General features: G+C 46.0%; 1 protein-coding gene across 1 annotated transcript in view; it reads left to right on the forward strand.

Moving 5' to 3' along the window:
- LOC119405998 (short transient receptor potential channel 4-associated protein) overlaps window positions 1–16244 on the forward strand; it is a 103105-nt gene that overhangs the window by 43482 nt on the left and 43379 nt on the right. The window contains exons 11-13 of the mRNA XM_037672832.2: window positions 3458–3591; window positions 10064–10143; window positions 15249–15309. Of these exons, the coding sequence (XP_037528760.1) occupies window positions 3458–3591; window positions 10064–10143; window positions 15249–15309 (275 nt within the window). The remainder of the gene's footprint in view (window positions 1–3457; window positions 3592–10063; window positions 10144–15248; window positions 15310–16244) is intronic.

Genomic DNA, 16244 nt, shown 5'->3' on the forward strand with positions numbered 1-16244 from the left:
TTCACTTAACTGAAAGTTCACTAAGCTGAATATTCACTAGAATATGGAACAGCATTGGGGACAGCAGACATTAGAGTCGAAAGTGTGAAATGCAATTTATTTTGAAAATAAATCTGTAATTTTCATTTGGACTGGTGCCCTTAAAGCGCAAGAAGAGACAAAGCTTTCCAGAGAGTCTACGTTTCTGTGCCCTGCCTCTGGCACAGCTTGTTGCTGAGACACGGTCTCGCAACTTTCTAACATACTCTACCGCCTCGGCTAGAGTTACAGGATTTGAACCTCCCTCAGCCGTTACGACTTCCTCGACGCACTCTTCTTCTTCTGGTTGATGTTACAAAAGCGCACGGCACGTGAATTGCGCTGTTGTTTCCCGAAATGAAGATGGCCGCACAGTACCGATGATGCCGATGAGACAGACGAAAAAAGAAGGGGCGAACTGATGCGCACGTGGCTCGTTTTCGTCACCCGAACGGCCGCTTTGCCTCGGCGGCGCTGCATGCACAAGCGATGTCGCGCCGCCGCCGATGGATGGGCGATTTAGTGGCGGCTCGCATCGGCTATGCCAGTGCTGCAGTGCACAAAACTTCGTTGAATTGATTTAAAAAATGAGCCTGGGTCCGCGGATCAAGTTCGTTCAACTGAACAATTCAGTATTCTGAAATTCGTTTAACTGAAAGATTTTTGCATAGAATGCATAAGAAAATCGCCGGGGATTTTCTAAAAGTTCGTTATTCTGAAATATTCGTTAAACCGACGTTCGTACAATTGAGAGTTTACTGTATTCAACATCGAATTTCAAGGGTGAAATCGAAACTGATCACGCCCGGCGCGCACAAATCGCGGTGGAACGCCGGGACGACACGTGACAGGGAAGTGACGAAATTCGAATGAAGGTGCACGGAAGTAGAATATACACAAGTAGATAGCTTAATCTTTGTGTGCGATGGGTGGTGCTTATGTGATTCTTTCTTAAACTCTAAAGAGGCGCGAATAACTATTTCGCATGTCTGCAAGAAGAAGCACCTACGTGGCAGCCCATGAGTTTTATGCTTACCAGACAAAGAAAAGGTTGATATCACGGTTTTCTTGTGCACAGTTTGAAAGAAACTGATAATCACCAAACACTATGTGCGAAAATAAGGCGATGCGCGGGCAAAAGTGAAATGACTTGCAGCTTTTCACGAAAACATGCGGCCGCGGCGTGCCTTCATTCAAATTTCGTCGCTCCCTTGTGACTCGTAGTTCCGGTCTGACGTAGCTGAATGGTCGCACTTCGTGCGCGCTTTGCGCGATCAGTTTCTATTTCGCCCTTGACATTTGATGAAGAATATCTCGAACTATGTGCAACTTTTGTGATTTGTAAGAAATAAGTACCGTATTTATTCGAAAATAGGTCGGGCACGAATATAGGTCGACCCCTACTTATAGCACTCTACCAGAAATAAAAAAAAATATTCGAAAATAGGTCGACCCATGTTTTTTTTTTTTTAGAAACAGGAAAATTGAAACATAGCACACCTTTATTTACAATTAACTTAGCGCCCTAGTCGCTGCCGGGAGTGTCATGTTCGTCAGATGTGCAAGGAAGGTTGTCGGATTCTTCGCAGGCATCCTCGGCATCCCAAATGACGTCGACTTCGCTGCCATCGATTGCGTTGGAAATGCAGCACTTTTTAAAGCCAGTCACGATAATTTCCGCTGGCAAGTCTTTCCGCGCGTCCTTCACCCACGTCGCAACTTCATTGAGGGAAGCCCTTCTCGCGGCGTCCCGTCGGTGTCATTGCAGCATCCTCCTTCAAGCCACTCTTTGTAACTCTTCGCCACCCGGTCCTTAATGTAGCCGGGACGTCATACCTAGCGGTATGACGACCAGGTCTGTTGGCCTTCTGCAGGGCCTCCTTGACGCCCGGAGCCTCAGTTCTTTTTCAAGAGCGTCATGCCTGCCAGTTGCTGGGCCGCGAAAAGCACGACGCCATCCATTGCACGCGAACAGTCGGTCCCGCTGCTTCCGCCAACCCCTAATCAACTTTTACGTCGAACTCGCGCTGAGCGGCACAATTGCTGGAATTCTCGGCAAAAAGTATCACTTGACGCTTGAAGTCAGCTGTGTAGCGCTACCGACGTGACACCGTCGCAACCGCGCATTTGCAAATGCGAACCGTCACGTCAGATCAAACAACAAACAAAGAGTGAGGCCTTAGGCCAGTGCCAGTGCGGCTGCGCGTCGGCAGGCAGCACGGCTAGGGGGCTAGGGACTTCACGGCCTACCTAGGGAAATCACGGGTTCCAGCGCAAACATGGCGGAGCGGCTGCATTTTGCGGGGGCTTTGAAAAGGCGGTGTGCAGCTATTGCACAAATAACTTTTTTTTTCTTAGTTACTTAGTCGGAAAAGGCGAACGGGTACGGTTTTTATACCAGATTTTATGGTATATAATGTGCGTATGTAGCAGGAACTGCTTGAAGAACAGCAGGCGCGGCAGTTGAATGGCATAGGTGCGGTGCTTTTGGTCGCTTTGATCGCGAATATAGGTCGAGATTCTTTGGTCACGAATATAGGTCGATAGCTGATTATGGGCAACATTTTTGGGAAAAAAAGGTCGACCTATATTCGAATAAATACGGTATGCCATAAAATGGTACGCACTACAACTTTCTAATATAAACACCTGCCCTCAAGTCAATAATTAAAAAGTTGGTTAGTGGTAACAGTGTCATTTTAACTGCGGCAAAGTTTTTCCGCCTCGATGTGGAGTGCATGCGTGAAAACGACAAGAGCTTTACTTTCATATTATTTTTGTAAAAAATCTGTATTGTCGAAAAAAAAACACCCTGTATATGGAATCCTGTGGAGCTTGGCTAGACTGTACCACCTTGTTCGAATGATTAAAAAAAGTTGAATTATTTAGGTGTGAATTAACAAGTGTTTAGTGTATATGGTTGAATTTAACAATAATTAAATTTATTTGCATGCACAATAATGCTCCTTGCAAGGATATAGTATATTTTGTATACTGTGGCTTCAACGATGTATCCTTTATAAACGTTTCACATTTTTCCATCAATGCCAGCAGTTCATAGTCAACACTTTTGTCATCTTTTCTTTTTATATTCCTGTTCATGCATTCATGACTGTTTATCTGGCTTTATAGCTACTACTTGCCAAATTCTGTACTCTTGTATCACAGGGAGAGTAGCAAAGAAAAGAAAAGAAAGGGGATTAGCCAGGTGCACATCCTACTTGGCACTGGAGGGGACGAGAGCCCCAGTTACGTGCACATATGAAGTTCTCCTTTACGATACCAGTACAGAGTTTGGTTTTCCTTATGAAAGCAATTTAGTTTTATCTTGACATTATCGGGAACATTAAATGTAGTCTCTTGTAGTATTTTGGTTTTACGCTTCGTATTTTCGAACATGATCTTTCCTATGCATCTCCTTTCGTTCTTTTCCTTGCAGGAATCTCTCAGTGGAATCGAGAAAGCAGCCGGTTCCAACATGAAGCTGCACTAAAGATCTCAGCAGAAATGACATTCCGTGCAGAGGCTGTCTACATACTAGGCTTACTACTTGTTGGAAAACGCAGAAAGGAGGTATAGTAACAATTTCAGGCTATGCACATACTTAAAGAGACCGACGACTGAATTTTCTCCACCCATTTTTTTACGGCGCGACAGAAAGATCACCCTTCGTAGTGTTTGTAGCTGCAGTAGTTAATCCCAAAAGCACATAGTTATTTTACAAGCAGTATTTTTCGATCTGAAAGGTTCTAAACACGGATGTACCTTTCCTCCAGCGATGCTGAGAATTGATAGCCATGCCGCCAGCCCTTCTCGCGTTTTGTGAAAGCTGTCGCTGTTCTGCTTTCACAGGAGTTCCTGTAACTATGCTTAACCACCTTTATTTATAGCTTTTCAACTACCTTGGAAAATAACAAGCTGTTACAATGAGATGATGTGACATTATACACCTTCTCTGTATTTGTACCGCGTTGTGCGCATGCGTCTTATTTTAGCATTTTATGTTGAATTGGTTTATTGCTGCTAATCCAAGTGTGGTGAAGCTGGTGGGGGGAGGGGGGGATACAGTAAAATCTCATTCATATGTTCTCATTTTGTACCATTTTCTGCTGCCAATGTTCGAGATTGAGAATACAATATGTGACCTAATACAGTTGTGATTATTTTTTTTTTTTTGCCAGCTTATCCATTCCCAGAAAGCACAGTCTATTGGCACCAACGTTGTGCATATTGCCAAACTACAATTGTAGGATACATATTCCAGGCTCTAAACCCCACGTGAACAACAGGGGTGCAATTCCTGCTCCATTTGAGTTTAACTGTGCCATCCTGCTCCATTGCCCACCATTTGCACCAAATATAAAACCTTGTGCCGCACTGTACCAGGCAGGAAATTTCGCTACAAATAAGGACACTTGGCTAGTTTCGGTTTCAGTTAGTAGGCGAGCTCGTCTTCTGTACGGCTTGCTCACTTTAGTCTGCTTGCGATTTGGCTATAGCATTTTCGTTTTCATAACGTGGTGGTAACGTGCATTTTCTGAGAAAAATAGATTTATTGATCGGACCTGCACAAATGGTTAAAATTCTTCCACACCTGGAAGGCACCCTGAAAGTCCTTGATGGGGATCACTGTAACATGCTCTTGGATGTTTTCCATGGTATCCCAGTGTTTTTCTTTCAGCTCTCTTTAGTCGGGGAAACAAACAAACAGAACAAAAAAAGTCGCACGGAGCCAAGTCGATACTGTAAAGGGGGAGGGGGGACCACCAGGGCGTTGCTTTGGGCCAGGAAGTTGGTAACGATGGAAGTTGGTAACAAATCCAAAAATTCTTGGCAGCGCAAAACTCTAAGAGTTTTCTGATCTTTCATCAACACTTTCGGCACAAGCTTTGTGCAGACCTTGCGCATTTGCAGATCCTCGGCCACAATCCCATGTACTGCAAATGTGGACATGTGTAGTGTGTCAACAATTTGCTGAATGCTCAATCGACGGTCGAAACGCAAAACTTCGCGCACACGATCCATGTTTTCGTCTCTTCTGGTTGTTGGTAGGCGTCCAGAACCTGAACGGGGTTTGTCGGCGATCTTCTCCCGGCCCTCCAAGAATGCCTTGTGCCTCCTCCCGGACTGTGACCTTGAAAATTCAGTCGTCCTTGAAGACCTCTTGAAGTATCTGGAATGTTTTGGTAGCATTCTTTCCAAGCTTCACGCAAAACTTGGTGGCGTATCACTGTTCAAGCGAACGCTCTATTGCGCCGTGTTACGAAGTAAAAAAAAATTTTTTTTCACACGGATGCATGTCTTTCCGCTCACACTGCTCGGTGGATCCATATAGTGCTCGACTGTTGACCCGCAGGTCGCGGGATCAGTGCCCCCCCCCCCCCCCCCCCGAATTTTTTTTCTTCCACTGAATACAGAGCACAAAATGACACTCGACCACATAGTCCGACCCGGCCCCCAGCTTAGACGAAAGTGGTGCCCCCCCCCCCCTTGTAAAAAAATTCTGCCTACGCCCCTGCAGGCTGTACAGCAAAGCTGATGCAACCACGTCCCCAATCCCCAATTACGTGCGCAGCGTATTCGCTCAATAACATCTACAATTCAGAGGGCCATCACTAGCATTCCTTTCTCCAAGCAGTTGAGATTCCTTGCTCCTACGCGGAAAAACGGCAGTAAGTCTTCTCAAACGACGCTACGGGAAATGCTGCAATACATAACGCTGAGTTAAACCTACACCACATGAAACAGAATCCTCGGCGAATACTATTATTTACCGTACAGGTGCAAGCATGAACAGCCACGCTATCTTAATGGTGAATTTCGCTGCGACTTAAGCCATGATCATGTAAGGCCTTCGATCACTCACGTCAATGGCACACATTTGGCGATCACAAATGCAAAGCACACCTCTCGTTTTCGCTAACAAGTAGGTACACACGCATGCTCACCACTCGCGTCAACTTTTTTGCCAACAATCAGGCGTAGTGAACAGAAAGTTTGCAGAAATAAAAAGAACGTAAGAACTTACCGTTGCTGCCTCCACATTTCTCGGATGGTCCGGAGGTACTTTTGACACCAAGCAACAATGTCGTTTCTCTCGAGCAACGCGGAATTCCTTGTTCTTTTTAGGAAGGCGAACCCCAAGTCGTTCAGCATTCTTTGGATCGTACGAGTGCTGATGGTCGGCATGTCCATGTCAGGGTTGCTGATTACGTCGTTGCGTAGCTTCTCGGCCGTAGGTATTTCATTGCGCATGAAGTAGCTGTGCACTTTGCGACACAGTGCTGCCAACGGAAACGTGTCATAGCGCAGGAGCCGCATCTTGCCAGTGATCCGCTTCTCAGCTTGGCCCGAGAAATTCAATTTCTTGTGCTTTGGGGAGGCAAGTGGGGCCCGCAGAGCTTCAGCCTTGACCCGCCTAACTGTTCGCTCGCTCACTCCGGTGAGCTCGGCGACAGTCTGGCACACTGCATTTGTAGACAAGTCAGGCTGACGGCGCCTCACTCCAGCGTGGACGTTGCAGATAACTTGCTTGGTCTGTTTTGATAGCCACTTTTTGTCACATTTAGTGTACAGCTTCTTCGGAGAACGAAACGGCGAGTTTGCCGCCGCACACGGTTCAGCCGGCATCACAGACGCCATGTTTACTGAGAGCAGGCGTGAGGAAAACATGATGCTGTCCAAGAAATAAAAAAGTCACAGTTTCGCCGCAAGGCCGAAGCAATGAATGCGATAGCAAGAAACTAATGCTGTATGAAGTGAGGCTCGCCAATGGATACTCTCAGTTTGAACAGCGCAAAGGCGGCCGAAGCAGCGAAGGAAACTAGCGTGCTTCAAGTGTCGAGCTGTGACACTTGATAGTTCGCGCTCATCTTCTGTTTCTTCGTTTTAGCGGCGTCCCTTGAGCTCAAGTGGCTTTCGTACGCTCCGTAACATGAGCGCGGACATCACGGTGAAAGCGTGAAACACCCCTCTTCCCCTCAGGACAAGAAAACCGCCCGAGCAGACAGCGGAAGGGCAAGGTTCTCCCTGCGCAAGTATAAGAAGAAGCGGGCGAGCTCGCCGACGACTTTTAAATGCGCCTGTCGCGCTCCTAACGCCATCTCGCTGGTAATGAAGAAACGCTTATAAGCGCAGCCGTCTCTGAGTCCGTCCAGCGGTGAAGGGTGTGTATATAACGCTCGCCGTTACATACGTGGAGGATCTGCCTTTCGTGGCGTAGTGGCTAGCGCCACTCGCTGCGGAGGAAGAGGTCCCTGGTTCGATTCCGCGCTTCGGAAGCATTTTTCTGTATTATTTTTCTTTAGGGCTTTTATATATATATACATACTTATACATATACGGTGCATGACGACGGCGACGGCGACGGCAAAATCCAGCCGAGACTGTCCATATAATTGCTATCACAGTAAAATGACAGAAACAAAATTGAAGTTTAACTTAACGGCTTCCCTTACTCATTCTCTTTTTATAATGAACAAATGTTTATTTATTCGAGCTAGGTAACTTTTTGGATTAGAAAATAAATATAGGTACTATTTCTTGGTGTGCGCGCGCATGCAGGCACTTTGGCTCTGTAGCTTCCACAGTGGTGCCAAGAAAAGTTGTCGCCGAGTATAGCACCCTGTAGGTCCATGGGGCCTTCTGACAGACAACAGAAAAATTCTTACGAGTTGTGATCGCATCACCGAGATCCTACTGTAAACTAGACTTGTGCGAATAGTAAATTTTAGGTTCGAAGTGAATTAGAAACAAATAGTGATTTTGGTCGAATAATTTCAAATCGAATTCGAATAGTATATATCACATATTATAGAAGAAAATGAGCATATTTGTCATGACACACCCAACCTGCACGATGTTTCTTTGAAATTGTAACAATGCATGTGCAAATGTCATTTTTTTTTTTGGTTCGAAGGAAGTGGAAACAACTTTGAATAGTGGCAGGATTTGGCTTTCAGTAGAATGCAAGTGATAACCTGTAAAATAGGTGACATTTTAAGATCTACTATACTTGGAGCATATAAGCCGGTAAAACAAGCTTTTAAACTTACAAAATGATGAATCGATGTGAGGGTAATACAGTCAAACCTCGTTAATACGTACCCGCTTTAAGCGTACTAACGGTTAAAACGTAGTTGCGACGAATCCCCGACCGAGTCTCATAGATCCCAATGCATTCGCTGACCGCTTAAGCCGTAGTACTTCGTCCTACGCCTACCGGTTAGTGCGTACCCTGCGTACCGCGATAACGTTTTGTGCCATAAAATTTTACTGCGCCGCTGAACTTCCCGACGCCGCAATGTGCCGCCAAAGGTTTTTCAGTCTTTTCGAGAAGTGCGTAGATCGGTCGATCACTGATTCCGACTTCCGCGCGATTGCGGCGATGCCTTTGCGGCAAGCGGGAAAGAACGAAGGTGAGGCGGCGGCCACCGACGAACGCGCCAGCATGACTTATCGCCGACAACCTTATCACAATAAGTATCTTCAGATGTCTGCTCGGGCACGCGTGCGGCGCAGCACCACTTTAAGCCTACTGCACGCTTTAATAGGCGACAACCTGACGCGCTGGGCCGCCGATCGCTGCCGCCCTCGTTGCGCGGGGCCGGTTCAAGTGCGCGCCGCTTTGTAGAAAAGAAAGCAGCTCGCTGTTGCGGAGTTGAACGTTGTGGTCGCGGGCGACGAGAAACCTCTTTGCATTGACGCTATCACGTTAAACGCACACGTATACAGCAAGCGTAGCGCTGTTGTAACCATACTGCACGCTTTTATTGGGCGACCACCCAAACGCGCTGCCGTCCGCTGCCAGGACCGCTACAGCGTCGCGGAGTGCGCATCGCTTGCAGGAAGTTCGTCATCGCCGCGTTACAAGCTACTCGCCGCATCTGTGCGCGGTCTGGAGCGAAGTGGGTACGAAGAACACTCCCACGACAAATGCGCGCGTGCGGTACAGCAAGCGGCCTGGAAGTGACGGCGTGAGCCGAGAAGGCGACGCGCTGCACGCAACTAGCAGGAGACGATCGGCTCCACGCAGCCGTACGCGTTTCACTGGAACTGCGTCAGTTTTCGTTTATGAGGAGATAGCGGTACAGACGCATGCACATATATACGCGGAAAGCTGACACTGTCCGTTCTGCCGTTTGTTGGTCACTGCGTATACCGGACCCTGTAATAGTTCCGAAATGCTGCTTGGCGTCGCCACCGCGCGCTATCGGAACTATCGGACGGTCGTGCGAGAGTACCAGAATCTTTTCTCCACTTTGGCAAAAAGAAAGAAAAGGCTTTGCAATGGGTACTTTAGGCAATATTTGCTGTGGCACTGTATTTATTTCTGCTGGCGGCGATAGCGTACGCGAGGAGGACGCAAATCTTTACTTGGTGGTTAATGCGTACTACCGTTTAGTGCGTAGTTACGCGGCGTTCCCGGCAGGTACGCATTAACGAGGTTCCACTGTATGTTCATTTAACCTTGAAGTGGTGCTTCGCGGCAGTGCAGATTTTCCCTGGAAAGGTGTATTCACGGTATAGCACCCCCCCCCCCCCACACACACACACACTGCAGTGAAACCACCTTTACAGGGGGGTTACCAGCAGACTAATATACATTTATTCGTTCATTTCGAAAATTTCCAATATTATAAATTAAAATCTAAGCAGATTCGAATACTCTATTATTCGTTTGGATATTCGAAGTGCTCGAATATTCGCACAAGCCTACTGTAAACGAGTAGTGTGTTATGCATGAGAAGGTTGCTATGCAAAGAGGACTTGGAAAGATAACTTAGAAGGGTCAAATCTAAAAACTACAGCCCTAAAGGGTTTATAATGTTTATTAATCACGTGCCTAGTATGCACTTTTTTTGCCTGTATTCATAACGAGTCCGCCGAAATGCGAAATTCTCTTCCAAATTGCCTTTTTTGTAGATGCGAACTTTATTTGAATGTGCAGGTTAGTGAGTAAAAGCTGCCACTACACTACGAACAAAAATATTGAATTATCTATGGTGATTTGGTACAACTATATTTTTCTTTGATGGATAAACAGGTGCAGAGGGCGCTTGCATCACTGCGACTAATCCCACAGCTGTCGGATCTGTTTGATCACTTTGTATGGAAATACAATACGTAAGTAAAGCCTGCATGCACACATTTGCCTCTGTCTGTCTGTCTCTGTATATAATCCCTCTCTGTGTTTCTGTGTCCTGTTTTTAACGTTATGTAGAAACCCATAAACATAAACCTACTACAAAGGATGCTATTAGGCATGAGGACATACCGTGGCACCGCCACGCGGAAGCGTCCGTGTGACGTGCAAGGTTGGATTGCTCCACCTGCCCTCTCCCGCTCAGCCTGCAGCCGCTTTCGTGTCTTCCTTATTATTATTGTTGTACTTCACTTTGACGAAATTAGAAAAATACTGTTGTGGCTTCGTCACTGACTGTGAAATGCGGCAAAACTGCTCCGGAAAAAATATTGCGTTCCTCAAAATGACTGACACCACCTTGGCTGCCGGCGTCGTCTGCTACGGCCACCGATGTGGAAGCCACGGGGGGGCGAGCGCGTTGCTTTTGTAAAAGGTAAACAACCATTTTGTGTCGAAACTAAGCATCTAATGGGCTTTAGCATTTGCTTGAGACAAAGAAACATATTTTTGCTGCAAGAAATGCGTGAAACGTGGCCACCATGTAACTTCATGCCATGTGGGTTCGCATCTAAAGACGGGTTGCGATTGGCGCGAGAAAGAAATGGCATGAGCAAATCTGCATTCCTGTTTAGTATACATGGTCCTATAGTGTAAAGCATGACGCGAGCGGTTTGTCCACTTTGTGGGAAGCAACCAAACATGCTTACTTCTGCATGCAGCCGCAACCTTTCTGAAGCTATTGGAGGCAAACGCACAAGAGCTATATGCACACGCGCGCCTCATTCAGGGTTGTAGCTAGATAACATTTTACGTAAGCACATAATTTTTTTTCTGCGGCACGATTTTAATATTTATCTGTTGCTCCTTATTGCGCGAATTGTCTACGGTTTGCACACGATGCATTTTCGATCACCATCGAGCCACATCGGGATGAAAACTTTCTACGATTTACTCCGTTCTGCAGTTGGCACAAAGGGGCCAATCGCGATCAAAAAATACGGTCTCGATAGGGCTCAATTGCGAAAGTAAATGTACCGTGTGCCAGCCGGCCGCATTATACTTTGCTCATTTTAATGCACTAGCATGCTGCAAGAGGTATGGCTTACTGTGGTCTAGATGGCAATTTTGTGCTTATGAAGCGTGAAAAACACAGGACGAAGCAGAGATACATACAGTACAAGTGTTTGTCCTGTGTGTATTTCTGCTTCGTCCCAGTGGGGTTTTTTTTTTGTTTTTTTTTTTTCGTGCTTCATAAGCACGAACCGATTCCAACTAAATCAGATAGCTGTGTTTGCAATTTTATGTGTTAATGAAAATACCAGTGTCCAGCATTTACAACTTTATACATAAGCAGTATGACACTTCGCGGCTGCTGTTAGAAGGTGAATCAATGCATGAGGCCCGTGTACTTGAATTTAGGTACACGTACGAGCCTCAAGCTCCATTTCGACTCCATGGAGGTGTTCGAAATTTCCAGAGCTTTCCACTACGGCGTCCCTCACAATGATATCGCGGTTTTCGGACGTCAAACCCCAACAATTGTAGAAGGTGAATCAGTGTTTGAAGCTAGCCATGTTGTCGCCCGTAGCGCAACATAAAAAAGAAGTCACACTGGATGGGCTCATTCTACAGACATCCTCTATAAGCAAGTAACCCCATGAGCTGAAAATAATAATAAAGGAATGTCAGGTGAAAGCGGTATCACGCTCTTGCAGAGGAGGGTAACGGTGAAAGTGAAAGCTCACACTAGGCTCACACTGTGGCATGAAGCAGTATAAAGTACCATGCCGCCGATAACTCTGACTGTACTTTTCCACATTGTGTAGCCTCTAGGTGTCCGCACATACGAAGGGAGAGCAAAACAACGGTGTTCAAAGCAGAAAACGCCAGAAATCGCGGTTAAAAGCAACGCATTCAACCGTCCGCTTCTCTTCGCCGGAGCAACGTGAGATCACGTGATCCAACCCTGCACATCACAACGATCGCAGCGCCCGCATCTCCAGTGTGTGCCTCGTGTCCAATATAGGAATGCAACGCTTTACAACACGAAAAAAAAAAGAACTTAAAAAGGAACACACAAGTTTCGTCTTAGCATAAAACAGCCTCACCAGGAAGTACAACTGGCTGATGAGAGATATGTCTGTGTGGAAGGAGTGTTTGCTTGAGAACGCAGTCATCGCAGCAGTTTGGCAAGGAACTGGGCAGTGCTTGAATGAATGTTGTCACGGAGTTGGCCATTGATGAAGACAGTAGGCCCTGAAGGTGCTAGGTGCACAGAGGCTTCCGCTCCAACTCGGGGCTTCAGTGAATCAGAACAACACTCAGGACTGCACCCGTCTATGTACATACCTGCCAAGTCTACTGATTTGCCCTGGAGACTCCCGATTTTTTACCCATCTTCTCGATTGTACGATCACGGCCATAAATCTCCCGTTAAACTGCTTCAACCCAATTTGAAAAAAATAAAGCTACAGTAAAACAAAAACCGGTTATTAAAACAACACGAACTCATTTATGTGACACACCAAAGAAAAGGGAGCGTCAATGTAGCTCGAACAGTTTGCTGGCCACTGCTATTTCCTGTCATCCGCCGGGCTCTCCTTCTTTCGTCAGAAACACACAAACACACACTGACACTGGTGGGCACGTTGACACTGGTGGGCACGTTCCCCGTTTTATGGCCCAGTTCGGTGAGGGCACAATAACAGTAGAGAGACTGGAACGCTTCTATAGTAACAGTATTTCAATCAGGCGCGGGGGCTGTATCAGGACAACTTTGTTGACTGATCACAGCCGTTGCTCAAAACATTTTTTTTTGCCTCCCCCCTCAGCGAGTCTCCCGATTTCAGAAGTCCCTAGGTTGGTGGGTATGTGTGTAGCTGATAGTGGTGGTCTTGCTTGTCTTCCAGGAAGGAGGCGTCAAGGGGTGAGACTACGCGAAGTCGTTTGCTTCGTCTCGAGGCTCTCGTTTGACAGAACAACAGTCCGGCCTACGCCCGGCAGTGTTGCTGGTGGATGCCGTAGCTTCCTGCGCTCTCTATGAATTTGATGTCAATGCTTGAGGCCAAGCGAAGCAGTTCACTAAGACTCTTGACGTCCGCCAAACACTCGGGGCTACACTTGACCGTGATACTGCCGTAAAGCTTCCACGCTCATCCACCTGAATGGAACATCACTGTCGTTACTGCCTGACACTTCGTGTGCATGTCTCTCACCAACCTCCAGTTATGTCATTCGACCCACCTTGTTTTTTTTCCTCTGGTGGCCTCGTGTTGCAGCCCATCGTCATCTTAATCTTCATGCAGGTCTTGCCACTGCTCTTCTGCAGGACCACTCCGTCCGCTCTGCACATGTCGATTTTGTCATGACACCACAAACAGCACTCATGCAGTTCTCCCATCACAGCCATATGTGTAAATAATTTTTTGAGGAACGTTTGTAGTTTTCATTTGGCACCCTTGTACCTTGTCCCAAATTCCTTCTGTTAAAGTGTGTTTAATTTATAGCCTGCAACTATTACAATTAAGCTATTAAAAAAAGTTTCTGTTACTATTTTGAAGGGCCACTCACCAGGTTTGACAATTTTGAGCCAACGAACGCAGTGCATACACTGGGCGTTCACCATCATGTCTGCCAAAATTTGCAACGCTACGCGCCACGGAAATGGGTCAAATTTCAAGGTGAACGCTGCTTGCCCTCCCTCTCGCGGGCGCGCGCTTTAGAGAATGAGGGGATGACGTACATGAGAGAATGGCCCTACGTAGATGGTAGTGCTGTGACGTCGCTCCTCTACGTAGACGACTGTGCTCTGATGTCGCCAACAGTAGCACGTGACACTACGATAATTATTTGACACGACATGTGTAGTTGGTGTAAATTGTTGGTTGAACAGATTAATAAAACTTCAGAGAAATAATGAGACACACAAAGGGAATGTGTGCGTCTTTTTCATGAAATGTTTTTTTTTTTTCATGAATTGCAGCGAGATGCGGGGCTAATGTGCCTCCCTTTCCCATGCGTTCGTGTCCCCGCGGTTAGCGCATCGAGCAGACGCCAGCCCTGGAAACGAAAGTAATGTTCTGTCGCGTTCGAGCACTCATTATGCTCATTTATTCTACCGCGTCCAAGTAAACGTTAATGCGGCACTGGCTCATGATACCGCCACTCTCGTGCCCGCACAAATGTCTCAACTTTCATGCCCGTCCCGCAGAAACAGGCAGTACACCACAGAGAACGCCGACAAAAAGCCCACGGCCGCTACATAAAAACAAAGGTAGCGGCCGTGCAACGCCGCTCGCGTGCTCGGGCTAGCTCGGGCACGTCATGCGCACGTGACCATGCATGCGCATGACGTGTTCATGTGTATGTGTCAAGTGAAGAGGGCAGGGAAGGGATTTTGCTTGCTAAGGCTACACGGGGCGAGTGGCAAGGGTTTGAAACTCTCCTCCTCGCATCATGGATTCGCGCCGCTACAAATTATTGTTTTTCTCAGCTCGTAATGAACCGATTTGAAAAATTCTTGCGGCATACTGCTCTTCATTCGGCACACAGCAACTTCCAGCGTCTAACTAAAATTTGCTATGTGGCCTGGTGAAGGGCCCTTTAAAAAGAACTTAAAAAGGAACACACAACTTTAATCTTAGCATGAAACAGCTGGCTGATGTGGGATACGTCAGTGTGGAAGGAGTGTTAAAAATGTATTGTGCTGACAGTAAAAAAAAAAAAAAAAAAATTTTCATATACTGTTCGTTTATTCAAATAATGTTTGTATATTTAATGGTATGCATATCCCAAAAAGTTGGTATTTTTCAGTATCCACTAGAAATTTCATGACCAACAGAAATGGTTTTGAAATGGGAACCTGAGGCTCTAAGGACAAGGAAAAACATGGCAGTACAGCAATACACAGCCCTACACAAGTATATCCTTGTCCTTTTTGCTTTCTTCCATATTTCACTATGTCTGATGATCAACTAGCCTTAATTAAAGCCTGCTTTCGTTACTTGAACACGAAGAGTTCAGTGGATAATAGGCTGATTTGGAGATTTGTGTAAGTTTAATAAATACTACTTTTATTTTTTTCCAGAATGCGAGGCCAGGACAGAGGCCGCCTGCCAGGTCACAACATTAACTGCGAGTGTAGTCCTGTGAGTTACAGTGAATGCAGCTTTACTTGAATACTGAGGAGCTGCTACTGTTTACTTTACCTCAGTGTGTGAATGAGGTATGGGTGTGGTGGCAAAAAAAGAGAGAAAAAGAAAAGCAAGCTTCATCTTTCATCACATTTCAGATGCTAAGAAAACTGCTTTTCTTTTTTTTTTCTTCTTTTTGTGCATTATGGTCTTTGAAAGGATTAATGTAAACCTTAATGCAGCATTGGAACTGTGGCATGTATTGGCTTTTTTTTTCCCCCACACAAATATGTAATTGTGGGCCGTTCGCATTCTTGTGTCAAGGCATTGGAAAGTCCTAATACATTTGGTACGGCTGCCAGCCGATAATTAGGACTTAAAGGGGACTGTTAAAAAGTCAGAATAATCTAAAATTGTGAGAAAATACTTGACTTTGTTCTGCAAGTAGAACATTAGAAGGGGTTACATCACATTGTCACTTTCTGGAATCAGGTAAATTTCGAGCGACTAGCGCAAGGTGTATTGCTTGCTGTCTATGAGCGAAGGCTTTTTTGCATAGTACCAAGCATGTTGCCTTAATTATCACATTGCTAGGAACGCTGTTGCCCATCAATGTGTTCGGGGCGATAATAATACAGTAGACTCTCAGTAAACGGAAATCTGTTAAACGGAACTGCTGCTTAAATGGAACAACTGCCTCTGACATTATTGGTTTTGTACTTGTATTCTGCACCCCTGTTGATCTCTCAGTAAACGGAACTCCTGTTAAATGGAACATATTTTCCCGGTCCCTTCAGGTTCTATTTAATGAGAGTCTATTGTAATAATAATAATGTCTGGGGTTTAATGTTCCAAAACCACGATATGATTATGAGAAGCCGTAGTGGAGGGCTCCGGAAATTTCGACCACCTGGGGTTCTTTAACGTGCACCTAAATCTAAGTACACGGG

This window comes from Rhipicephalus sanguineus, chromosome 1 (genome assembly GCF_013339695.2).
Source record: "Rhipicephalus sanguineus isolate Rsan-2018 chromosome 1, BIME_Rsan_1.4, whole genome shotgun sequence".
NCBI lineage: Eukaryota > Metazoa > Arthropoda > Arachnida > Ixodida > Ixodidae > Rhipicephalus > Rhipicephalus sanguineus.